General features: G+C 37.5%; 3 protein-coding genes across 6 annotated transcripts; 2 read left to right on the top strand and 1 right to left on the bottom strand.

The window, feature by feature from the left end:
* The first annotated feature begins 1,997 nt into the window (after positions 1 to 1,997).
* LOC109093361 (sterile alpha motif domain-containing protein 9-like) lies at positions 1,998 to 7,637 on the top strand. The gene is made up of 4 exons (XM_042720421.1): positions 1,998 to 2,194; positions 2,599 to 2,679; positions 2,812 to 2,866; positions 3,080 to 7,637. The coding sequence occupies exons 3-4, from the start codon at positions 2,863 to 2,865 to the stop codon at positions 7,621 to 7,623; spliced, it is 4,548 nt and encodes a 1,515-aa protein (XP_042576355.1). The 5' UTR covers positions 1,998 to 2,194; positions 2,599 to 2,679; positions 2,812 to 2,862; the 3' UTR covers positions 7,624 to 7,637.
* Positions 7,638 to 9,385: 1,748 nt separating this feature from the next.
* LOC109054379 (protein Njmu-R1-like) lies at positions 9,386 to 14,130 on the bottom strand. Of its 3 annotated transcripts, none has more exons than XM_042720418.1 (10): positions 13,756 to 14,129; positions 13,208 to 13,282; positions 12,780 to 12,905; positions 11,673 to 11,801; positions 11,466 to 11,523; positions 11,241 to 11,360; positions 11,075 to 11,139; positions 10,846 to 10,985; positions 10,650 to 10,753; positions 9,386 to 9,663 (listed from the first exon to the last, which is right to left on the bottom strand). In XM_042720418.1, the coding sequence occupies exons 1-10, from the start codon at positions 13,902 to 13,904 to the stop codon at positions 9,445 to 9,447; spliced, it is 1,185 nt and encodes a 394-aa protein (XP_042576352.1). In that variant the 5' UTR covers positions 13,905 to 14,129; the 3' UTR covers positions 9,386 to 9,444. The 3 variants fall into 3 exon arrangements, with proteins under 3 accessions (XP_042576352.1, XP_042576353.1, XP_042576354.1); XM_042720420.1 differs by having other exon boundaries at positions 9,619 to 10,317; positions 13,756 to 14,130; XM_042720419.1 differs by lacking the exon at positions 13,208 to 13,282.
* A 3,746-nt stretch (positions 14,131 to 17,876) lies between these two features.
* Positions 17,877 to 25,266, top strand: LOC109054362 (40S ribosomal protein S15a). 2 transcript variants are annotated; one of them, XM_042720416.1, is made up of 5 exons: positions 17,877 to 18,016; positions 18,614 to 18,751; positions 19,008 to 19,087; positions 20,741 to 20,826; positions 25,135 to 25,266. In XM_042720416.1, exons 2-5 carry the CDS (start codon positions 18,619 to 18,621, stop codon positions 25,226 to 25,228), a joined length of 393 nt encoding a protein of 130 aa, XP_042576350.1. In that variant the 5' UTR covers positions 17,877 to 18,016; positions 18,614 to 18,618; the 3' UTR covers positions 25,229 to 25,266. The 2 variants fall into 2 exon arrangements, with proteins under 2 accessions (XP_042576350.1, XP_042576351.1); XM_042720417.1 differs by having other exon boundaries at positions 17,991 to 18,129.
* Positions 25,267 to 25,741: the final 475 nt, after the last annotated feature.

Raw genomic sequence — 25,741 nt, 5'->3', positions numbered from 1 at the left:
TCTTCAATATTGAACCTTTTCACAATATTCTAATTTTCTGAGATACTGAATTTGGGATTTTCCTTAGTTGTCAGTTATAATCATCAAAATTAAAAGAAATAAAAATTAGAAATATATCAGTCTGTGCGTAATGAATGAATATAATATACAAGTTTCACTTTTTGAATGGAATTAGTGAAATCAACTTTTTGATGATATTCTAATTATATGAGCAGCACCTGTAAAGTGAATGTAAGTATGTAGGCATATATTATGTGACAAAAAAAAGTTAAAATCACATTACATTGTAACATTGCAATCTTAAAACAAAAAAATAATCATTTTAAAGCAGAAGTTAGTTACTAAACTAAAAATTTAAATAATAAAAAGATTGATTTTAAGTAAAAATGCTATTTTGATTACCCCATTACACTTTACAGTTAGTGCTATCATGCAAATACACTTACTTGTAGGTTTAAAATTGTACATATGTCACATTAATTGTCCAACTACAAATATTTCAGCAAAATTTATTTTTTAGTCAGAGTAACTGCGCTCCTATTTCTTTGAGCTCTGTCTGTTTGGCGCGCATGCGCGCGGCGGCGCTCGTTCTGTAGGAGTTTAGAGGAGAATCGCAAGGCAAAAGCTCATGCACTTCTGATAGCAAAATGGAAATATTTCCATGGCTCTTTTAAGATTTACAGATGGAGAATATACCTGTGAAATGTAAATTATGCATTCGGAAGACAGCATATCTCAAACACATTAAACAGCGCGTCTCTGTAAGCCTCTCACGCAGACTTTCTGTCAGACCATCTGACAGGCGAGCGCGAGCCGCTTTGAACTGAAACTATAAACTATAGGCTACTACGAGAGAAATAAAATTATTTAAATACACACACACACACAAAAAAGCCCACATCTGATTGGTTGACCTCTTCATATTTTTCTGTTGGTTATTTTGAATACTTCGCGTGGACAGAGGCGTCACTAGATTTTTACTAAGTTTAGAGTGACAAATCGTACCAGCGTACTTTGAGGTCAAAATGCGTAGCCGCTACGTACAATGCGTACAGGTTGGCAGGTCTGCTGTGCTATCCCTTTATTATTGGTAAAGAAGTGAGAATCTTGTCCTAATATATACGTTAAGGTGAAAGCCCCTACAGACAGTGAGATGTCTTTACATGATACTGAAGGACTTGTTTAAAATGGAGAAGAGTGGGATTTCTTTTTTTTTTCTTTCTTTTTTTTTTTTTTTTTACGGTGGATAGGGTGGACATTATGATCTAAAATTATTTTTACATTTCTCTCAACAGAGTGAACATATTGAGGATCACTACATAAATTTTTTAGGATTAAAACGTTAAAATAAGAAAGGGATCTCGCTCATTTTTTCAGAGTTATTTTCTATGACAGTTTGACAGATGTCATTTAATTTTCCCAGCTTTGATTCGAAGGGAAAGTTGTCAAAAATAACAGTAACAGGTGAATCATGTATAGTAAGTGATGTATTTATCATGAAATTGGGAAAAACAAGCTTGGGGACATTAGAAAAATAGTCATTTGTGGTGGTTCAAATGCTGTAAAATGTCTCCAACAATTATTTTCTTTAAACCAACTTCAATATGCTTAGCGTTCAAATGGTGTTAATTTTTTGACTAAGAAAGCTTTACAATGGCTATTGTTCAAAATTTTAATTAAGTAAGATCATGATCTTTACTAGAAACACGAAAGGCCCTAAATCCCAGGAATGACTATAAGCATTGATGTATGGTCACAAAAATATGTAATTATTAAACATTTTCCACATGTTTTAAAAATCAAAAGTGTAGGAACCACTGCAAATGTGCGCCTGAAAGATGGGAATTTGGTTGAAGGAGAAATGCCATCTGTTAAAAATGCCCATTATGGTGTGACTGCACATGTGCATTGGCTGGTCTAGCTTGAAAAATAAGCTTTTTCAAAAAAATCTATTTGAGCATAAGGAACAACATTTACAGGGTGGTTCATTTCAGATTTTGTTGCTGATTTGAAATAAGTAATTTAATTGTGAGTTCACCAGGCAGGTTTTAAGATTTCACAATTCACCATTCATTTAGATAGGACTTGGTCTTGGATGCCGGAAATAGCTGCCCAAAATAGCTGCCCAGAGGCATGGTAAATATGGCCACCGAGTGAACAGACTTTATTTGAAAGGGACTTTGGTTGAGCTAATGTAAGTATGTTGTTTTTGCCTTTTTCTTAAGTAATCTGTAAACCATGACAAACATATTTAGAGGGTCGATTGCAGATACCACTGTGTGAATGAAGTTTTGATTTGCCTCATGCTCTTAACATTTCTATTGCATTAGCAAATGATTAGTTGTAAGTTGAACAGGTTCCATTAGATTTTGTGTATTTAGCTCGCTAAATCAAATATAGCTTTCCATTATTTGTATGAATTAGACATGTGAAAGGAGGTAAAGTTAGTCTGACCCTGCTATGCAACATGAAGTGATATGTTTATTTAGAGAATATAGCAAGATATATCTAAATCAAATCATATCACGTTGTAGACATTCCCTGTACACAACTGATCAAAGTATTTTTTCTATGAACATTTTATTTCCAATTCTTCAGGTTACACAGAAAGCAAGAATGAGACGCATCCTGAAAAAAACTCTTTAAACTAAGACTGTTCAAAGCAAAAAAGTATTTCAGGTTTGTTTCATGTGACCTTTTTATTTGTGTCAACTTACTACTATACTATTAAATAAACGTACACCTTGGCAGTATAAAACTGTTCAAATAGATATGGCTCAAATATAGTAAACTATTTTTTCTTTGTTTCAGCACTGATTGCAGAAAAATTTGGAAAAGTGCTTCTTGAATATTCCTCACAGAATGGGTGAGTATTTATAATTAGAAAAAGTCTTCAGATAAGCTAATTCTTATGAATTTAGAACCATAGAGCATATTCTGTAGTTTCAGTTCAGGGTACATGGTAATATTGTTCTTTTAATTTGCCTTTGTAACACTTTAAATGTACATTTGCCTTATGAGAGCCCGTTTCCTATACTCATGAATAATATAGGACTATTATATTCCATACCTTGTTCAGACTGGAATGAAGAGCACGTCAGCTCATGGTTACAGGCCATTGGGATTAAACCAGAGCACATACAGAAACTTAAGGCAGAAGAGGTAACAGGACCTGTTCTTCTAAATATTAATGAATCATACTTAAAAAAACTAGGTTTGGGAGGTGGCCAAATTCAGCTCTTGCTGAGTAAAAGAGATGAACTGATACCAGACAAGTCAAAAACCATTAAAAAGAAAGGAGAAAACAGAGAAGAAGCAAAACATGAAGTTGTGTCTTCCAGTGACGTCACAAGTCCTGAACATCCCTTATTATCAAGTGATTTAACTGAAACATCTGTCACTTTGCCACAAAGTAAGTATCGGAAATTTAATGATAACGATGAACACTTCAGCTACATAAAACATGCTGTACTCCCACCAGAGACGGGAATAGACAATCTGACCACTCCATGCCATGAGTACAAATCACTGGAAAATGCCTGTAAATTAGAACCAAGAAAGCTAAAGATCAAATTTGCCAGTGAAGTCATTCGATTTGCATGTGCGTGTATGAATATGCGTGCAAATGGCACAATCCACTTTGGGGTCATGGACAAGACAAAAACATCATACAAACATGGAGAGATAATTGGAATTCCTATTGAAGACAAAGAGATCTTTGAAGATGCTTTAGACTACATTGAAAATTGTTTTCCAACACAGCACTCTGATGCCAGAAAGTGTATCAAACCCCCAAAATTCATTCCAGTAATTGACAAAGACTGTCAGACCCAAAACTGGATTGTGGAAGTGGATGTAGTTCCCATGGTGAATGTTGTAAGGGATAAAGTATATGGTGCCCGTATACCAAAGTTCAACGAGAAAACCAATAAAATTGAATATGAGCAAAAAGCTTATTATCAGAGAGTTGGACCAAATACACCACGTGTTACTGAGGATGAATTTGTTGGTTTCATTCAAGCTCTCAAAGACCTTGACCAAAAGAGAGAACAGGAAGAAAACAACCAGAATCAAGCACAGGCTCATTTTAAAGAGGACTTGGAAAGAAAACTCTTAGTTCTTCTGACACGTGGGAAGAAATCCATGGACAATACATTGCGTTACATTCTTGTGTCAAACAGATTTGATCAAGAAAACCTGCAAAACATCAAGTTCCTTGTCCAAATGAATATCTTTTGTGTGTTTGATTATGACCCTGACTCCAAATCATCTGGACTTTGTCACAATTACAAAGAGCACCATGCAGTAAACCTTCACTTCCTGCGTGATTATGATCATAGGGAGAACACTGTTGACTTTATCAAGAAGTTACAGCTCTTTGACAGAACAAGCTGGATTTTCTGCAACGGTCGAAGTGATTACATTGGAGGTGAGAGTCCTTGTGATGAAAAAACCTGGATCAAAACCAAGAAGAAACTGTTGAAAAGAGCTGTATCTGTTATCTGCAATGAAATTCTTCCCAAAGGATCATTTGTTGTGCTTTTCATTCTCACATCTGATGTTGAACAACCTCTTGTTGACACCTTCCATGAATTCTATGCAGAAATGAGCGGCCATGAGGACATAGTCATCATCTCAGAGTCAAGGGAGAATTATAAGAAATGGTCAAGCCTTGCCCAAGTGTCTTGTTCACTAGACATTCTTGAACAAATCAGTGTTGTTGGTATGCCAATGAGTCATATAGATGCTACAATTCAAGTCCATCAGCTCACCAGTCATCAGGATGGGTGTCTACCTGTGTCAAACAATGGAGTATGCTTTATAAAGTCTGTGGATATGGAGCGTATGAACTCCTTAGAAGTAGTCTGTGTTGACCAGTGTGACGAAACAAATGTGAATGTCATGGGGCAAGAGCAAATACAGAAAATTGAACAATACTTCTATCAAGGAGGAAAAATTGATTGGGTAAATTTGTGGCTGGCTGACAGAAATCAGTGTGGGGAAGTCATCAGACGTGATGCATATGCAGAAATAAACAAAATGTTGGAAGACCTTGAGCGGAGTGACTCATTAAAACGGTCCATTGAAAACATCAACATATATCATGAACCCGGTAGCGGAGGAAGCACAGTGGCTCGACAGATCATCTGGAACTGGAGGAAAAAAATGCGATGTGCTGTTGTTAAGCAGTCATACCAGGCCACGACTGTCTGTGAACATGCCGTTCAGCTTTGGAATTACAAGGAAATTGACAAGAATCCCTGTTTACCTGTGCTTCTGCTGCTAGAGGATTGCAATGCAGACTATCAGCATGACCTCAGACGAGAATTAAGCAATGCAGTCACAACAATGAAAATAAGTCCATCAAAACTGTGCTTCATCATTCTGTGTTGTAAAAGGTCTCTTGATCCAGAAAGGATGTGTAAAACATTGCCTTTACGCACAGTCGGAGTTACACACAAACTATCGCCAGCAGAAAAGAAGCTCTTCTCAAAAAAAGCAGGGAGTCTCAAGCTGACGTTTGAACCAGAGTTTATACTCACTTTTGTGCTCATGAGTAAAGAGTTTGAACAGTCTTACATCACAGGCTTTGTTGAAAACCTGCTGAAGGAAATTGATCATTCGTCTCTTCAGACACAGTTGATTAAATTTGTGGCACTACTGAACAGCCACATTGAGAATTCATACCTGTCTGTTTCCCACTGTGAAGCATTCCTAGGTTTACGAATCCACTTGGACAAATTTGATAAAACGGCCAAACCGTCAACATCCACATGGATTAATGAAGTTCGACACCAGACATTCGAAAATTCCTTAAGTGAGCAGGCTAGGTATTTTTTTATACAGCTAAAATCTAGTGAGACGCATATCTCCTCTGTGAGAATAATTCATCATTTGATAGCTAAGGAGATCCTGAAGCAGCTCTCCAGTTATCAGAGTCAAAGTGAAATAGCAATGAGTCTGCTTCAGGACAAAGGGCTGTTTGACCACAGATTTGGAAGAGATGACTTTCGAAAGTTTGTCAGAGATCTGTTCATCAAACGCACCAAAAAAAGCAAGGGAGATCCAAATGACAGCTGGTTTTCTCCTTTAATAGAGCATGTTAGGGAGAAAGAAGATGTGGAGAAAGCCATTGACCTTTTAAAGCTAGCTTACACCCGTTTCGATGAGGATGCATTTGTTGCTCAACAGCTTGCACGACTGCTAAATGAAAACAAAAATTTTGAGGAAGCCGAGATTTGGGCTAAAAGAGCCAAGTCTCATCTTCAACAGCACACATACATACTTGACACACTGGGACAGGTATACAAAAAGTGGTTCTACAGCAAACATGATGCCATATATGAGAGAAATGCTGATATTCAACCAGAGGACATCACTGATATCATTCATACGGTTCTTAAAGGAATCACAACTTTTAGAGAATCTGAAAAATGTTCCCAGTCACAGATGGTCTGCTTGAATAATTCTTATTTTGGAGAAGTTGATATTGGATGCCGATTGCTTAAGCTCCTGTCAAATGTAGACATTTTTTCTACCAAAGAGGGAAATAGGGAGTTGATGCTCACTGACTACATACCAAAGGAAGTACAGAAACCTTGGCAAAGGTATCATGGTCTTTTAAAAGGAATGAAAAACAGCATCAGAATTGCTCTGGAATGTATTTCTGACGATCTTGCTCACTTTCAGAATTTCACTTCTGAGGAAGAGGAGGAGTTAGATGAAGGAGAGCCTGAAACGGTCAATAATCCAAGAAAATGGCTCCTCAGGAAAAGTGCTGTGTATGCCAAGTTATTCTTTCACAACATTCAAAAGGATGAGGTTTCTGATGCAAACACAGTTTCCCCATTAATGAGACAAATGAAAATTTTCCAACTTCGAGGTGGTAACGTTACAACAGTCCTTTACCTCCTCTCTAATAACAATAAACAAAGAGCAGCAAAGCTTGAGGAAATAATTAACCTATTTCCAGTTAACCTGAAAAAGGATCTCGACCAAACAGGGCTCATAAACTTTGTCTTCTGTCAGATAGCGCTCTCCTGTGCTTCACCTGGCTCTGGAAAGCTTCTTTCCATTGAAGAACTTCAAAATCTCAGCAGGCCGTTTTGCAGTGAAAAGAGAACTGTCTTACCAGATACTGCATACCTGCTCCTTTCACTCTTATTTTGGCCAGAGGACTCTATGGGCAAAGAGCACTCCAATACAATAAGTGATGTTGTCACAAATGCAATAAAATCACTTCACAGATACTCTGAGATTAAATCTGCTGCCTCAAGAAAAGGAAGGATTTTCACCCACTTCCTCCTTGGAAAAGCAAGAGGTCTCAATAAAATAGTGCACAAGACCACAATTGAAAAATTCTGCAAGGGAACCTTCAGTGAGAGACGCCTCAAGTGGCAAGGAGGTGAAGTGTGGACAAACCCAGACGTTGTAAAAGAGCTTAAACGGGTTACTGGATACACTGAAAATGGAAATCTGTTTGTTCGGGTGTCTGATCAAAGCAATATCAGAGTCATTCCACTTTTTTCTGCCTCCTTGCCAAATTCAAATGAGAATGTGACTTTCTACCTAGGATTTTCTCTTCATGGAGTGGTAGCTTTTGACATCAAGGTGGCAGAGTGAAACCATTCTTGAAACAAAAAATAATATAAATAAAATAAAACAAAAAAAGATTATAAATATATTCAAAAATACCAATCAAATGATAAAAAAATTATCATTCTAATCAAGCTGCATGATATGAATTATGTGTATTGAATAATGTGCATCTGGATTTGGTTTGAATTTGTATCTTAATGTTTTTTTTTTTTTTACACTAGTGTTTCATAAAACTGTTTTGAGATATTTATTTCTTTTCTTTTTTGCTTTAATTGTAGAATGTTAAAACATATATTTTACAAGAAATTAAATCATATTCTTTCAAGAAATAAATTTATTTAGGCCTATGTTAATATTTTTTCAAGACATGAATTTCTCTTTTTTGCTTTACTTTGTATGTGCATATCATAACTAATTTCATATAAGATATATTGTTATTTAGTGACTTTCCATGATTAGCTTAAAAATGCAGATGTGTGGCAAAATACATGTCAATATTTGGGTGGTGACTAAATAAATATATAAATAAACATATAAACCTACATTTTAGAAATAGTTGTAGAAATATGCATAATATTGTTTATTATATACAGATTAGGTTTACCCTGGTGAAGTTGTTCCGGTTTTCAATCCAGTGTTGTCCTGTGATGCATTGAATTTGGAAATAAATTATTGTCCTCCAACTAAGCCTTCTACTTGATCTGTCTGAACTCCTGTTAAAGAAACACCAGTCCCAGCACCTATGCATTGCCCTCTTGTGGTTATGATGTAACATCACAACAATCTACAAATGGATACAGAAAATACAACAGGTATTTGACAGGCAGACTATGATTATTTTCCCAGTTTATTTAATCATGCATTAGATGTTTGAATAAAAAACTACAACTTTGACAAATTCTAGAATCACGGTTAAATTAACTGTGAGTCGATGCACAGAGAATTTCTTTCTAAATTAACTGTGAGAACATTCACACAAATCACATACAATTTCTTTCATTTATACAAGTTCACACAAATGAAATGTTCGTGGAACACATTACTCACAGTACAGTCATGTCAAATCTAAGCAAGAAGATAAACCATACATTATGATAATTATGCACATCATCGTCATTTACAGCTGGATCAATATATACATGATGTTTAATACCTTTCTCACAATTCTGTTATTTTTAAACATTACATTTCCAACCAAGTTTATGATTATCAGAAGTTTTGTTTGTCTTTGGTAAGAAAAACTCTGAAAAAGCAAACAAGAACATAAATCAAAGGAATTATAAAGTGAAAAAGAATAGAATATTATCAAATTAAGCCCTTTACCACAAAAAAATAATAAAAAATAACGATAAACCTGACAATGAAAGTCATAGTATGGTAGATCATAGTGGAGTGTTATAGGATATTTGCTGATGCAGAGCTATTTCTGAAAATCTACAGCACTGTCTGTTTTAAAGAAATCACACATCCTCAAAACAATCACTGCTACACAATAGAGACTATATCCTAGAATCAGGTGTCACATATAAACAGTACTGTGTTAATATATATTGAGAAAAAATATTTAAATAAAGTTTGATCACACATGTATTTTTCATTGGTCCATTTTATAGGATCTATTTAGTTAGTATAATTTTTATGCACCCAAATCAACATACAGCAGCACATCATCTGTTGAACCTCTACACACACAAAGATGGACTATACTTAGTGTTTAGTATTTATACTTAGTTGCTTAAAATGCAAACCAGACTGTTATGATTATGGGTGTTAAATAGTAATTCTGAGCAGCCACCTCCAAGGTGCTCTCAGACAGGTGAGTGTATGTACAGTAACACTGTGGTGTCAGTACAGCGTGCCCTGAGCGTGCTCCCCGAGGAACTCCTCCAGCACAGTTATGATGCCGCAGGCCTCAGGAAGGCTGCTGTGCTCGGCCCGCGCGTTCTGCAGCAGCATGTCTCCGTTTCCACAGCTCTGCAGGAACAGACAGCAGCGAAACAGAGCATAGTGGCTCATTTCTGCCTGACGGATGAAGCGCTTCAGGTTGTTCATGTCCTGAATGGCCTGCACAGAGAAACAATGTGCTTTTTGAAGACAGTCACAATGAGGTAACTGGCATTTCTGAGTGTGACCACTCTTAAGTCAGTTCGTTGCTATACAGAAAAGATTGTTTATTTAACAATACTAGTTAATGCTTTTTAAAAACACTTTTTAAATGCAAGTTAATACTTTTTAATATAATACTTTTAAAGTTAAGAATTCCTTTTTTGATGTAACATTTGACAGATCCTCATTAATTTATATTGTGAGCAGATGTTTGCAACATAGTAGATTTAGATAATAATTAAATCAAGACACAGATTATCAGCAACAAATATAAGTGTTATATGTGAGATCTGGAAAACAGAGAGCAGACATTTACCAGTAACACTAAAAAAAATATAAAATTATAAAATCAAAATTATAAAGTAACTCAAATTAATCTAATGCATTTAAATGGGTAGTCATCCTCATGTCATGCCAAACCTGTATTATTTTCTTTCCTCCCTGAAACACAAAAGAAATTTTGAAGAATGTTGGTTATAAACAATTTCAGTTACCACTATCTTCCATTGTATGGACAAAAAATGTACAATAAAACAAAAAATACAACTGAAGTCAACATCAAACAAATCTGGTTTAGTTATCAGCATTCTCCAAAACATCTTCATTCGTGTTCTGCAGAAGAAAGAAATGCATACAGGTTTGGAACGACGTAAGTGTGACTGAATGATAACAGAACTTTTAATTTTTGTGTGAACTAACCCTTTAACTGTTAGCTACCAATAGTAAGTTAGTATGCCAAATGTTACTTTTTCAGAAATCTTAATGGCAAAGAAAATTACTGATGGGAGGAAACGTCTGTTTTATAAGTGTATTTTTACATACTTTTTAAATTATAAGTACGTGTACGTATACGTAAATATATAAATATAGGTGAGCAAGCAACAAAAATCAGTGACTGCCATACAAATGGCAAAAGTGTCTGCTAAATGTAAATGTAAATTAACCTTAAGTTTAAAGTTCTCCAGGATTTGGCGGAGAAGGAAAGGGTTAAAGCGCTCAGCAGCATTGAGGAAGGCCTGGATCCAGTCATCACAGAACCGGTTACTGACTGCAGAGATACCAACACAACATTATCAAAATAAGACATTTCTGAAAGGAGGAAGTCTGTACATTTAGTGGACTGATGCTGCTGCTGCTGACCTTCGTTGGTGAGTGTAGGTGGGCTGGTGGAGCAGTCGATGATCAGACCGGTGTGAGTGTCCTCTGAAATGGCTTTACAGAGGGAGGCTGCAGTCGTGTCTTCCTGAACTAGACCCTGCAGGCTTGCTGCTTTGATAAATCTAATAAAACAGTTAACCAAGTTGCAATGACTATCAGTATTTAAAAGTGTAAAAATGTAGAAGGTATAAGAAAATGTTGTTTCGTATACCTTGCTACGTCTGCTTTTGTCTTCTCATCTGCCCCTGTGACTTCGACGAGTTTGTGACTCAAAGCCTGCAGCAGAGAAGTATTTTATTTCATATAATACAGTATGTTACTGCTTTCAAATATGACTTCATAAGACGTATTTGATCTAGACAGCAGTGATTTCTTACAGCATGCAGAAGGTACCCGACGTTCGCCTGCAGCAGCTGAACCACTCTGTGAATGTGCATAACTGACTCTTCATACCAGCGGTTCAGGTAGGGCCTGACTTCGGCCTCCAAATTCTGCATCTGTAGCCAGAGGTTGCCAACAATATTTAGATATATCTTCAAAAAAACTGGACAGATTTCAACATGTACATTATTTTCATTGTCAATGGCAAAAACGGTCCTCACCTCTGGAGTCAAGCAGCCCTGCAGACCCTGGACGTACTTGTCCAGTTCGATTCTAAACGTTTGTAGAGTTAAAGAAAATGTGTTAAATATCCTATTAAGAGAACTACAAGCTTGAATACAATGGTAATTTGATAACACTCCATTCTCCAGTGCACAGTACAGTATTTCCTACAGTTTAATTGTCAGTTATTTGTGGTTTAAGGATATAGATTCAGGCCCTTCTCTGATCCTCCGAGGAGACACACCACCCAGCCGTTGCCGTCGGCCTCAGGCTGTTCTGGAGATTTCTCCTGCTCCAGCAGACAGCAGTAACAGCCCACCACTTGCTCAGGGATGTGAACACAAACAAACATTGAATCCATTGTAATACTGTTCTGAATGACAATGAGATATGGTTTTGGTTATTTGTGACCCTGGACCACAAAACCAGTCATAAGGGTCAATTTTTTTTAAATTGAGATTTATACATCATCTGAAAGTTGAATGAATAAGCTTTCCATTGTGGATGGTTTGTTATGATAGGACAATATCTGGCTGAGATACAACTATTTGAAAATCTGGAATCTGAGGGTGCAAAAAAATCTAAATATTTAGAAAATCACCTTTAAATTTGTCCAAATGAAGTTCTTAGCAATGCATATTACTAAATAAAAATATGTTTTGATATATTTATGGTAGGAAATTTACAAAATATCTTCATGGAACATGATCTTTACTTAATATCCTAATGATTTTTGGCATAAAAGAAAAATTAATCATTTTGACCCATACAATGTGTTGTTGGCTATTGCAACAAATATACCTGTACTACTTATGACTGCTTTTGTGCTCCAGGGTCAATCAGGAGAAAAAGATGAAGAGTGAATTATACAGGGCCAGCTACAAGTTGATGTATCAAAATTTCATCTACAGTGTTGGATATCATTAGCTTTTGGCTTGATTACATTATCAAACAGCTAATAATGTGTTGCTAATGATACATATACCATGTTCCCCTTCATCATCTCAGACAGCTACTTTCTAAAAATCAACATCCTTAGGAAGAAACGCTTTGCCAATGATATGGAACGCCCCATTCCAGCTGATGAGACTGATTACATGTTTGTGACGGTAAGAAACAGGGGCTGTTTTAAACACATCTTTGGCACACTGCAGTTTTAAGGAGAAAATGCTCAACAATGGTGTTGACTGATGAATTTACACATGGTTTGTCTTTAAGCATATTAAAAACATCAGACAGACATGTAAACGATGTTAAAAACATAATTTTCACCACAGGGGGGCCTTACCAATAACAACACTGATATGATGTACCTTAGCTCCACCGTGGCAATGTTCCCCATGCCCCCCAGCAAAGCGCCCTTGCTCAGCCTGCGGGAGATGTAGCTCCGGAGCTCCGGCTCGGCCTCGGCTGGCAAGCTGGAGTCCAGCAGTGTGAGACTTTAAGAGTTGAAAATATGTGTTAAACGAGAATATAAACAAGGAAGTACAGGCGGACAGATGAGCAGTCAATGAAGCAATGATGTTCACAGAACCACCAGCGGCACCTAGCAGAGATACATACCAACAGAAATACAGTTTGACACAAAGCAGATTAGTTCAATGGTCATGAATGATGTGAGCAAGCCAACATGATGAAAAGCCAGAAGCAGAATCCTGACTGAAGCCATGATTTTTCTTCCATCACAACACTGAAAGCCACAGGACTGAAATGACTGAGATGATGGATGGAGCCTTTTTACCTAAAGTCTTCCTGACTTGTGGTTGAGTCTGACCTCCTCTGGCTCCAGGCCACACTGTCTCCAGAAGCCTCAGATCTGGGTAGTTTGATAATGCGTTTAATACTTCACAAGCATTCATATGTTAAGGTCTTCTGGGGTTCTTCTCACTGGCCTACATCGCCATGTACTGTGCTTTAGTGTCTTGTAAGTCTCCATATACTGATCCAAGATACAGTCATATGATTTCATAGGACTGACCAAATATTGTGAACCATGCTTCAAATTAAAGATATTCCTGCTTTGTTCATGTTCAGTGTCATGCAAGTGCAAGCTTAATTTATATAAGCAAACGAATCGTTCATTTTACCTCATAAACGTCGAAAAATGCAAAAGACTAGCTAGACTTAACTATGCAAGCTTGCATCTCATACACTCCTTCATATGCGGTATAAAAGGGAAAAATATTCCTAAAACAACTAGCACTTTGTAAAGCATCCTGCATTTGGAAAGCATCCTTAGCATAACGTTACCTAATGCAATGATATAGTTACAAGTGAAAACCACTGCACCTTGTGTTCTGGTAGTAGTATATGGCATAGTAGCTGTTAATCTGTTGTATGTTCTGGCTGTATCCGGCGATCTCTTCGTTGTCGAAGTCTGCATCCCTTTCATCCACGTCTAAGGACTCCTGGAAGGAAGAGGTCTGGGATGTAAACATGTCTCTGCAGCGCCAAAAGAAGATGAGCGACACCGATATCTGCTACGGATTGTGTGCTGTCCCGATAACTAATAAGTTTCAGTCCCAAATATGTTAATGCATTGAAGTCGTGTAACTATTTTGTTAAAAAATCGATTTAAATGCAACGCGACATTTAACTAAAGTCAAAGTAGTGACAGCGATACTGCTACGCATGCGCTGTTATTGTGTTTCGCTCGTGAACGAATCGGTGTTTTGAATGAATCTTTTAAGTGAACGAATCATTTGTGTTCACTCTCATGCACTGACTCATAAATTAATCCTACCTTCATAGAAATCATCAAACCATATAATTAATTGGACCTATTTATCATATTAGCCCATTTACTGGACAAGTGTTTTGAGTCTGATCGAGTTGGAAAGTCAATCTTGTTCAGGTAACTAAGGAAGAACTGTGTAAAATAACTGATGACCACAAAATGATGTAAATGATGAAGAACATTTTATGCATGTAAACAATGCAAGAAAGGCTGAAACCAATTTATAATTATTATTAGTTTACATTATTTTTTTTTTTAGTTATGCCCAGACATTTGTAGAGTAAATGCTTTCTTGTCATTTGTAGGGAAAACGTTCATGATATTTAGACACTCTCTTAATAATAGTAAGTAACATATTAATTGTCTTTAATACATTTGTAGACACGAAAGTTATAATAATAATATAATAAAGTACAGCCAGGCGTTTTTAGTTGACTTTAGTGTTTGTAACGTATCGGTTGCAAATTAAATAACACACAAAAATATGCTTTTTTTAATTGTGTTTCATATTATTGTGCCCCAAATTAACACAGTTAAATCCAATAAGTTTCAAACATTTAGGTACATTAACAATGGATGACAGTATGTTTTAAAATAACACACAAAGACTCTTGTTGCCACCTAATGCCGCAATGATGTAACATGATGTGATTTCTTCTTTTTCGCGAAAGGATTCAAAAGATTCGATTCACGTGGATGAATCAAAGCGTCACTACTACGCATGCGCTTTAGAGGTTTGCGTGTAAGCGCGCCAGACAACAAGAGCACTTAGATCTGCACTGCATAACTTTTAAACATGCCGTCAAATGTTGAAATAAAAGCAGTCTTGCGTGACTTGCCTTACCTCACGCAGCGTGCAAAAGAGCTGAGCGGCTCGGATGGGACAGTGATACGTCAGCAGGACACGTTTTTCAAAGTGCCCGCAGGACGCCTGAAACTCAGGGACTTCCAGGATGGGACAGGACAGCTGATCTTCTATGAGAGGCCAGATACAGAAGGACCCAAGCTGTGTAATTACTCCATAACCCCTACCAACGACCCACAGGGGCTAGTCAAGGTTTTGACGGATGCACTGGGTCAAGTGGGGCAGGTGAAAAAGGAGAGGAGGCTGTACATGGTGGGACAAACCAGGGTGCACGTTGATTGTGTGGAGGGCCTGGGGGACTTCATGGAGCTGGAGGTGGTGATGAAAGAGCAGCAGAGCAGAGAAGAAGGAGCGGCCATTGCAAATCAGCTCATGCTGGACCTGGGAGTGAAGGAGGAGGATCTGATAAACGGCGCCTACATGGATCTCCTGCTGAAGAACTAGCTAAATGGACATGCACCATAGACTCTGACCAGATGTGGTCTACTGTAATGCATTTAAAGCCTTCTATCAAAGAAAGACTTGTTTACCCCAACAACGCTTCCTCTGACGTCAAGACATTAAATGTTTCTGTTTTTTGCATAGTTACTCTTTTTGTACTGCTATACAAAATAATCTGTTGAGATTAAAAGCATGATCTGAAATGATCAACACAAAAAAGAAAAGTCAATATACAAATATAATTTCTTTTTCTAATATAAATATATATATATAGATGATTGATTGATAGATGGATAGATAGATAGATGGTAGATAGATAGATGGTTGATAGATAGATAGATAGATGATTGATAGACTGAAAAAATAATAAAAAAAAAAAAAAAAAAAAAAAAAAATATAATAATGACATATACAAACAAAAATTAATAAATACATTGACTAGCAAAAATATTGATAGATATATGTTACACATGTTTTGTAACTTTTTTTCCCCTCTGTGTTTAATTTTAAGGGACAACCTCTTATGGATGACAGAAAATTGGACCATAACCAAAAAGTAAAATTGTTGGGGCAAAAATAAATAATCTATCTCTCTCTCTCTCAGTTTCAATTCAGTTTCACTATCAATTTAGGTGAGCTTTATTGGCATGACAAAAACTGTACATTTGTATTGCCAAAGCAGTTGCAGCTAGGCTGCTTATAAATAGTGCACATATTATTAACAGAAAGAAAAAGAATAATAGTAATAATAAAAATATATAAAAAGTATTAAGCATGTAGTGCAAAATGATTTAGTGTATGTAAGTCTCTCTCTCTCTGTATGTATGGAGTATGGTGCTTCTCAATAAATTAGAATGTCGTGGAAAAGTTCATTTATTTCAGTAATTCAACTCAAATTGTGAAACTCGTGTATTAAATAAATTCAATGTACATAGACTGAAGTAGTTTAAGTCTTTGCTTCTTTTAATTGTGATGATTTTGGCTCACATTTAACAAAAACCCACCAATTCACTATCTCAACAAATTATAATACTTCATAAGACCAATAAAAAAAAAAAAAACATTTTTTGTGAATTGTTGGCCTTCTGGAAAGTATGTTCATTTACTGTACATGTACTCAATACTTGATAGGGGCTTCTTTTACTTTAATCACTGCCTCAATTCGGCGTGGCATGGAGGTGATCAGTTTGTGGCACTGCTGAGGTGGTATGGAAGCCCAGTTTTCTTTGACAGTGGCCTTCAGCTCATCTGCATTTTCTTGTTTCTCATTTTCCTCCTGACAATACTCCATAGATTCTCTCTGGGGTTCAGGTCTGGTGAGTTTGCTGGCCAGTCAAGCACACCAACACCATGGTCATTTAACCAACTTTTGGTGGTTTTGGCAGTGTGGGCAGGTGCCAAATCCTGCTGGAAAATGAAATCAGCATCTTCAAAAAGCTGGTCAGCAGAAGGAAGCATGACGTGCTCCAATTTCTTGGTAAACTGGTGCAGTGACTTTGGTTTTCAAAAAACACAATGGAACAACACCAGCAGATGACATTGCACCCCAAATCATCACAGACTGTGGAAACTTAACACTGGACTTCAAGCAACTTGGGCTATGAGCTTCTCCACCCTTCCTCCAGACTCTAGGACCTTGGTTGCCAGATGAAATACAAAACTTGCTCTCATCTGAAAAGAGGACTTTGGACCACTGGGCAACATTCCAGTTCTTCTTCTCCTTAGCCCAGGTAAGACGCCTCTGACGTTGTCTGTGGTTCAGGAGTGGCTTAACAAGAGGAATACGACAACTATAGCCAAATTCCTTGACACGTCTGTGTGCCTTGACCCCAGCCTCAGTCCATTCCTTGTGAAGTTCACTCAAATTCTTGAATCGATTTTGACAATTAAAAGAACCAAAGACTTAAACTACTTCAGTCTGTGTGCATTGAATTTATTTAATACACAAGTTTCACAATTTGAGTTGAATTACTGAAATGAACTTTTTCATGACATTCTAATTTATTGAGAAGCACCTGTATTAAATGTAAATATCTGGACCCCTGTATTTTCAGGAGCATTATTTTGTGGTGCATAGATAGATAGATAATACAACTATTAAAAAAATCTATCTATTAAGAGTATATAAATACAATTGTAACTCAAATTAAATGGTTAATATTAGTGCAAATAAGAACTTTATAAACAAAAGTAAAACGTTAGGGATAAGATGAGAACAGAAACAATGGATTGCAAGGAATAGTGCAGGAAGAGACTGAATACTGGATTCCAAACTGATTATAAAGAGAGAAAGCCAACAAGAAAACGCTGGCGAATGTTATGCAAATGCTCTCTTTAGCTCGAGGACTGAACACACAGATGTTTCGGGAGACGCTCCAAACAAGTAGGTGGCAGTCAGACAGATGATTCCGCGTGCAGCCTCCCTCTGTGTTCTCGCGAGACTACATTTTTCCCTAATCGCACCGCGCGCCCCTCTTCCTTCCTCTTTCCGCCATATTGCAGAACTGGTAAGGTTCAGGATGGCTACAATGCTTGTACAATCTGTTTAAAATCACGGACATCGTTACGCATCATCCACATTTAGACAGAAATACATGTGTACGAGCAGCCAAAACGCCAGGTTTGTGAGTCATTTAGTGATTCGTGTCTGTATAAACGGATATATTTCCCTGGATTCACGGCTGTCCAGCGTTCAGCGGTGTTACTGTGGGACAGACGCGGATAACTCGAGTCAAACCAAAGCACTCCAGCAGTCTGCTGCCTTACTTTAACCACTAATATGCGGTATTATGAAACAGAAAGGTTCATAGTGAAGAAAAACTCGGTTTAATTCGCTAACTATTCCACGCACTGCCAGTGCGTCTATCATAGCGCGAAGCTCAGGAGAAAATTATAATCACGCTTTTAACTTGCAACAAAGTTTTCGGTGTTTGGTTTCCAAGAATATGTGATTGAACGTTTTGTCTTCTATACAGCCGCTTTGTCCATATGCACCTGGGTTTTAAGTAGCGTTTGGCTCGTGACTGATGAGATGAGGCTGTGTAATGGATATTTTAACAACATTAAGTGAGATAAATCACATGGTTTTTCTTCTTTCTCTGCAGGCATCATGGTGCGCATGAACGTTCTCGCTGATGCACTGAAAAGCATCAACAATGCTGAGAAACGGGGGAAGCGCCAGGTTCTCCTCAGGCCCTGCTCTAAAGTCATAGTGCGCTTTCTTACTGTGATGATGAAGCACGGTGAGTGAGTTACGAGCTTGACACAAGACTCTGCCCTAGTGTGTTGAGTAAAGAATATTTCATCCGGTGTCGTTCCAAACCTGTACGATTGACTTCTGTTGAACCTGGGAGATGTTACCCAGAATGAAAGCGTCTGTTCATACTTTCACCAGAATGAATGACAGTTTGCATTTTTTTGCAAAAGCTATCCCTTTTGAAGCAAGTCAGTCGTATCTCGTGAGACAAGCTGCTCAGTCTCGTTCTGTGGTCTTTGCAGGTTACATTGGCGAATTTGAGATCATTGATGATCACAGAGCCGGGAAAATTGTAGTCAATCTCACAGGGAGGCTGAACAAGGTAAGAGGTTTAACAAATTTGTTCACAATAAATGTCAAAAATTATGAGAGTTGTGTGTTTGGTGACCAGTAAAGGGCTTTCTTAGCCCGGTAGAACATAGTCTACTGTATTCGTAAAAATATAGAAGAACTATGAGTGCCTCGTGGCTTTTATTAAATGGTTACTGTGTAATGAAAATATTAAGTATGTTATGAAATTGTTGTAATAGTAGTTTATTGAATAGGGATGGGAATCTTAAGGCACTTCATCATCCGATTCCAAAATTATTTTTCATCTACTTTTTTTTTATGAGTTTACGGACTTGGAGATATATCAGATTTATTTTTGCATTTTATTAAAATAAAATGCGCATAAACAAACCGTTATACTTCGTAACATTTGTGATTTAAAAATTAGCCTAATTTTCAAATAATTACAAGGATTTTGGCTAGATATAGCTTCAAAATATGCAAACAAATTTAAACTATATTACTACTAGTGATATTTTTGACGGCGGTAAGTCTAATACAGGCTAAACTAGGCTGCATTCACCCTAATGCACAGATCTATTTTAACACTTCAGTTGTTTTGTCCTGTTCTTAAAACATAACTGACTGTGTTTTTATAAAATTCACATCATAAAAATGTGATGCATTTTGAGATGCAAGTGCATTTAACTTGGAGTTACGTCTACCATTGAGCTTTGTGTGTCCAACAAAAAAAAAGTGAAAGTGACGTGACATACAGCCAAGTATAACCCATCCAACGTGCACACACACAGCAGTAACCCATCCAACGTGCACACACACAGCAGTCACAGTGAACACACACCCGGAGCAGTGGGCAGCCATTTATGCTGCGGCGCCCGGGGAGCAGTTTGGGGTTCGGTGCCTTGCTCAAGGACACCTCAGTCGTGGTATTGCTTGCCTGAGACTCGAACCCACAACCTTAGGGTTAGGAGTTAAACTCTCTCACCATCAGGCCACGACATCCCCCGGCACTCCATATATATGGCACTCCAAATGGCATAAATGATGCCTTCGTAGAGCATTTTGGGAAAATACTGAAACATCAACTGTTTCTCTCAGTGCATATCCATAACTTATTCAGTGTTGTGCGTTTGTGTGTAATTGAGAGCAAGCACAATATGGCTGTATCTAGGGAACATATGTGCAATTACAAACAAAACGTGCAAAAAAAAAAAAAAGCTCAGAATTGTTGAAGAGAACATTGTAATACATTGAAGAATATTTTTTTCTCCCACCCCTAATATTTCATTAGTAAGGTAGGAGATATTGTGATTGTAGTCTCAGCTAACAGACATTGTTAGGCAAAAGGCACAGCTGATTTTAAAAGAATAATTTTCAGTACATCATAATGGCAAGCCTTGTTGAAATGGTCCTACAGGTTCTGTGTCATATAAATGAGCTCATATTGAATACGTTTATTCATTTAACAGGTGCTTTTATCCAAATCAACTTAAAAATGAGGAATACAATGAGCAATTTATCTTGTATAGACAATAACATAAGAAATGCTAGCTAACGTCGTCCAGAATAGTACAAGCTAGAAAATGGTGGGATATAAGTACAGATGCGCTCTGTTTTTGACTACTGATATTATATGTGCGGCAAGCATTCAAACTGTTCTCTGAACAATTTATGTGTGATGCAGTGTGGCGTCATCAGCCCAAGGTTTGATGTCCAGTTGAAGGATCTGGAGAAGTGGCAGAACAACCTTCTCCCATCCAGACAGTTCGGGTGAGTAATTACCACTGTCTACCAAAAATGTTTTAAACACTTTTTTTGAGCATTTTACTATTTTTATATTTACTTTCTTGCATTCACAGTAGATATTGATGTGTTTAGATTTGTTTGTCAGGTGTGTACTGAATTTTCAGAGATTAGTTTCTTAACATTAGCTGCACGTTCAGCAGTGCTTGACTATAGATGTCTGACAGCTGTAGCTTACTATGGTGTCTGCAGAAGTGCAAAATTCAAATCTTGATAGGTGTAGATTTATTACATATCAAAAGGTTGAAGAATTAAAATATTAATTTTTGCGCTCACATTAAGTATTTTCAGTGTTCTCAAAATAATGACATCAACAGAATTTGCAATGCTTTATGGAAGAATGCTATGAATGATTTTTTTCCCCCTACTATTGTGGGTGGTGTAGTTTTTCTACAAAGAAAATTGAATACAGAGTGCAAGTAACCTTGTATCAGTGGCTGCTTGGCCTTCATTTTGTGTAGACTTGTGCCATATTCGGTAATGCGATATATCACGGTAACGAATATGCACGATATTGTTATCGTGGGCACTTCCAAATACCGAGAATAATTATATATTACTAATTATTCAGAATTTGAAATGCATTTTAAGAATACTTTTCCCATCAACTGGTCAAAATGCACAACACCGTTGTATGCTGCTTTAAAGACAAGCATGTGAACCGAGCGGCAACCTCGCGCTCTCTCTCGTGAAGCCAATAAGGAAGTGACTAAAACTGCAATTCATCGACTGGCCGCTTGAGGCTGGCTGCAAAAGGGAGTCAGTTCCAGAGATCCCCATGAAAATGCCCAACTTTACAGCAGAAAAAAACATGTTTACAGCCTGGTTCAAAAAATTATTTTGGTCTATATAGCTTATTTTGCCCTTCATGACAACTGTGAGGGGGGTGAATTTTTTTATAACTCATCCGTTTAAAATTATATTAAGCCTTAAAGTTCTGCATAATTAAGGGCGTGGCCACTTGAGTGACAGGTGGATTGCCGCTGCTGACAATGCCGTCGTGCTAGGTGGGCGTGGCTTCAGCAACCCGCCGCCTTTTTGCCCATTTTCGATTTTTCCGGGAAGTCGCGCGGTGACGCGCTGCCAAGATGGCGACGGCCCGCTTGCACACTTTGATTCAAAAACCGCTATTGAGGACTCTATGGGTGACGTCACGGACACTACGTCCATATTTTTTTACAGTCTATGATGTGAACCCTGATGTAAACAAGCACGCACGAGAAGCACATGAAGGAACATGTGAGAGATGCGCTGAATGAAAGCACATTCACTCTCTGACAGCAGATGGCGCTAAACTGCAGAAAATGCAGCCCTTACCCTGGAAACCCCATAAATAAAAACAGCTGCTACTTTCTAAACATTTAAATAATAAAAAATAATATATATATATTTCCATAATTTTTTTTCCATTTTAATCTGGACTACAACATGTTCTAGATATTGTTTGAAAGTGTTTTGATTCTTTATTGTTCATTAACACTTTACATTAGGGCTTCATTAGTTACAAACTGCCAATGAAAAATTCTTCTGAACATTTCATTAATCTTAGTTATTCTAATATTTAATAACACATTGTTAAAATCGAAAGTTGCAACTTTATTTAATGAGCTAACATGAGCTAAGACTTGTATTTTTTAACAAAGATTAGTAACTTCTGTAGCAAATGTAGCTATTGCTCATTGTGAATGTTAATGCATTAACTAATGTTAACTAATGAGGTCTTATTGCAAAGTGATACCTATGGGTCTTTAAAGTTCTTTTGCACTTTAATCGGTGTAAAATTTTTAACTTTAAATATATTTTTGTATTGCTTTATTGTATTTAAATGTTCAGCTATTTTTGTTATAAGAAAAAAGTTATTTAACCTGTTATACTGTATTATGACCACTTTTTTAAAACTTAATTTCAATACCGTGATAATACCGCATACCGTGACAAAACATTATCAATTAATCGCAACAGGAAAATTTGATACCGGCATATCCCTAATTTTGTGTAACTGCAATATCGCATATACAAGATGTAAAATAAGTCTTTAGCCCCTTTCACAATGCGATTCCGGAAAATACACGGGTAATGTGTCCCGGCATTTGTACCCGGGTCGCTAGATTTTGCACTTTCACACTGCCAGTGATTACCCGGAATATGTGCGTGCGTTCACACACAACCCGTAAAGGTCCCGTGAAGACACGTGATATCAGGGTGTGACGTGTAATGTACGAGTCGAAAACACTAGGCACGTTAACTTTCACTTAAGCTGGCGTACGATCTCAGCTTCAGCGCGGAAAGTAAGGAACTAACTGATCTGTTACAGAGTTTGCACAGTTTGCACATATTGATTTTTCGTAACGCGCGTCATCACTACGAAACGTTGATCTGGATTTGCTTCAAAACACGCTAAAAGAGCTCGCGCGATAACGCGCCAAGCATCACCCTACGACAACGGCATTACCCTGACCCTTCATGGCTTTTCAGCGCTATCCTGTTCACACAGCGCTCATTCCGGGACTGAACCCGGCAATGTTACTAGGTCCCCGACCAGGGTTCAATCCCGGAATCAATCCCGGGACGTGTTTGCTTTCACACAGAAGTCGACCCGGCAATGTTCTGGCAATTTGCCGGGTCCGACGTGCAGTGTGAAAGGGGCTTTTGATGTCCCCAGAGTGTATGTAAAGTTTTAGCTTTAAATACCCCACAGATCATTTTTTATAGCTTAAGTTGCCCCTTTTAGGGTATCAGCCAAAGCGCGCTGTTTTTGTCTTTGTCACTTTAAATGCAAATGAACTGGTGCTCCCTGCCCCCTTTTGGAAGAGGGCGGAGTTTCAAGAGCTAATGCTCCAGCACACCGGCAACACACCACAATCTCATGCACTGAAACTGTCAGAAACTCTCAAGTGATCGACTCACATTGCTTTCATATGCATTTCTTAACTACCACATTCCTATTTACGATCATTCTGGTAGCACGTGAAAACAGCATCAGTGAAAACAGGCAGTGGCGATTGTAGCTTTAACAACATTAGCTAAGAAGCTCTTTCAGAAAGGCAATTTGAAAACAAAATATGAAGCACTTTGTCTGGATGTCGCACATCCAGCGTTGAAATGACTCGTGTGTGAGGCAGTTCAGTGTAAAATGATTGGCGTGACTTTATAGAATAATTTATTTATTTTTTTTTCTCGGTATGTTTCATTTGAAAATTAAACCACAGTGTCCATAGCAGCTCAGGTTCATTGGTGGATCCCAAAACACAACACTTGTATTGCCTCTTTGGCGCTGACATTGTATATCTCCAGTAATGGCAGACTGCTGCTTTTCACTCAGGCCTGTGTCTATGCTAACAGGGCAGAGAGCGTCACAAATGGGCTTTTTTTCTATGGTGACATGTAGCCCGGGAGAAATCTGGAATCACTTGTTTAGAGAGACTGTTTATGATTTATTGGGATTATAAAAAATTACAGGCTGGTTGTCATCACACACTGTAGCCACACAACTGTTCAAAAACCTTATAAAAGGGTGTTCCTGTGGCTCAGTGGTAGAGCGTTGCATTAACAGCGCAAAAGGTTGTGGGTTCAATTCCCAGGGAACACACATACTGGTAAAAAAAAAAAAAAATGTATAGCCTGAATGCGTCTGTTAAATGCATAAATTTAAATGCATAAATGTAAAAGTGATTTATGCATAATAGGTCCCCTTTAAGCTTTGCCAACTGACACGTTTTGTTTCTTGCTGTGACCTTGAGAATGATCTTATCTAAAAGCTCCTGCATGCTATAAGGTGGTGATTCCTGTCACTTCAAGTTGTAGTCATCTTGTCAATAGATTGAAAGTTTTTGCCCTTTAAATAAAAAAAAATAATTCATTTTAGGAAATCATGTCTCATTTACCATCAAAATCCATGTTTGTCAACTGTCATTTGATTGACCTTTTGTTGAGAAGTTGTTTATTTTTTTCTAGCTGAATTGTCTTCCTGAGCAACAAAAAGCTGGTTTCTAGCTCAGCTTGTCACCTTGAGTATTTGGCAATGTAACCAGTTTTTACTGCTAAGGTTCTGAACAGAAGGGTTGTTGCTGTTAGGCAGTTATCCAAATTTTACTAAGAAAAAATGGTGCTATATTTGTGAAAATTTATCCCTTTTCATCGCTTGATTTCATTTTATAAAAAATCTTACAAATATCAGTTATGTTGTACAGAATCACTTAGATTGAGATGCATTCAAAGAGCAGCAGAATCTTGGAACAGCCTGCTCATGTTTTTTTGTCTCTTTATTCTCTGCAGGTTCATTGTTTTGACAACCTCAGCTGGTATCATGGACCACGAGGAGGCCAGACGAAAACACACAGGAGGAAAAATCCTTGGGTTCTTTTTCTAAAACATGTAAAATCAGCAAATAAACACAGTGGACGACAAGTTGTATGTGTGCTTTGCTTTCTTAATGCATAACATGCCATGTACTCATTCACACACTAGTTAAAGAAAATGTAAACGGTAGGAAACACATGATGCACACTTCCAGTGAAAAAAGTTGTTCTGCCAATTGTTCTGGTTGACACCTCTTGCTTTTGGCTGAAAGTAGTGTAATTTAATAAGTATTGATGCTGTCGTAACAAAAATTACACAGCAAACAGTGAAATGATGCAGATCTAGTAGGAAAGCTTCAGTTTGCAGAGGCTTTAAAATGTTCCTGCTACAATTTTACGTTTGAGTGTTATATGTCTATTTGCTGGGAAAAAGCATGTTTATGTGAAACAGATTGTGACAAAAGATGCAGTGACTTCAATCACTGGCTCAGTTTTAACTTAAGTGGCAATATTTCACGTCTGGCAACTGCAAGAGGAATGAAATGAGTGTGTTAATGGGGTTCACACTGAAATGCACATTCCTT

The sequence above is a fragment of the Cyprinus carpio genome, chromosome B3 (assembly GCF_018340385.1).
Source record: "Cyprinus carpio isolate SPL01 chromosome B3, ASM1834038v1, whole genome shotgun sequence".
Classification (NCBI taxonomy): Eukaryota; Metazoa; Chordata; class Actinopteri; order Cypriniformes; family Cyprinidae; genus Cyprinus; species Cyprinus carpio.
Note: the sequence above shows the minus strand (reverse complement) of the source record. Positions and strands in the feature narration are given on the sequence as shown.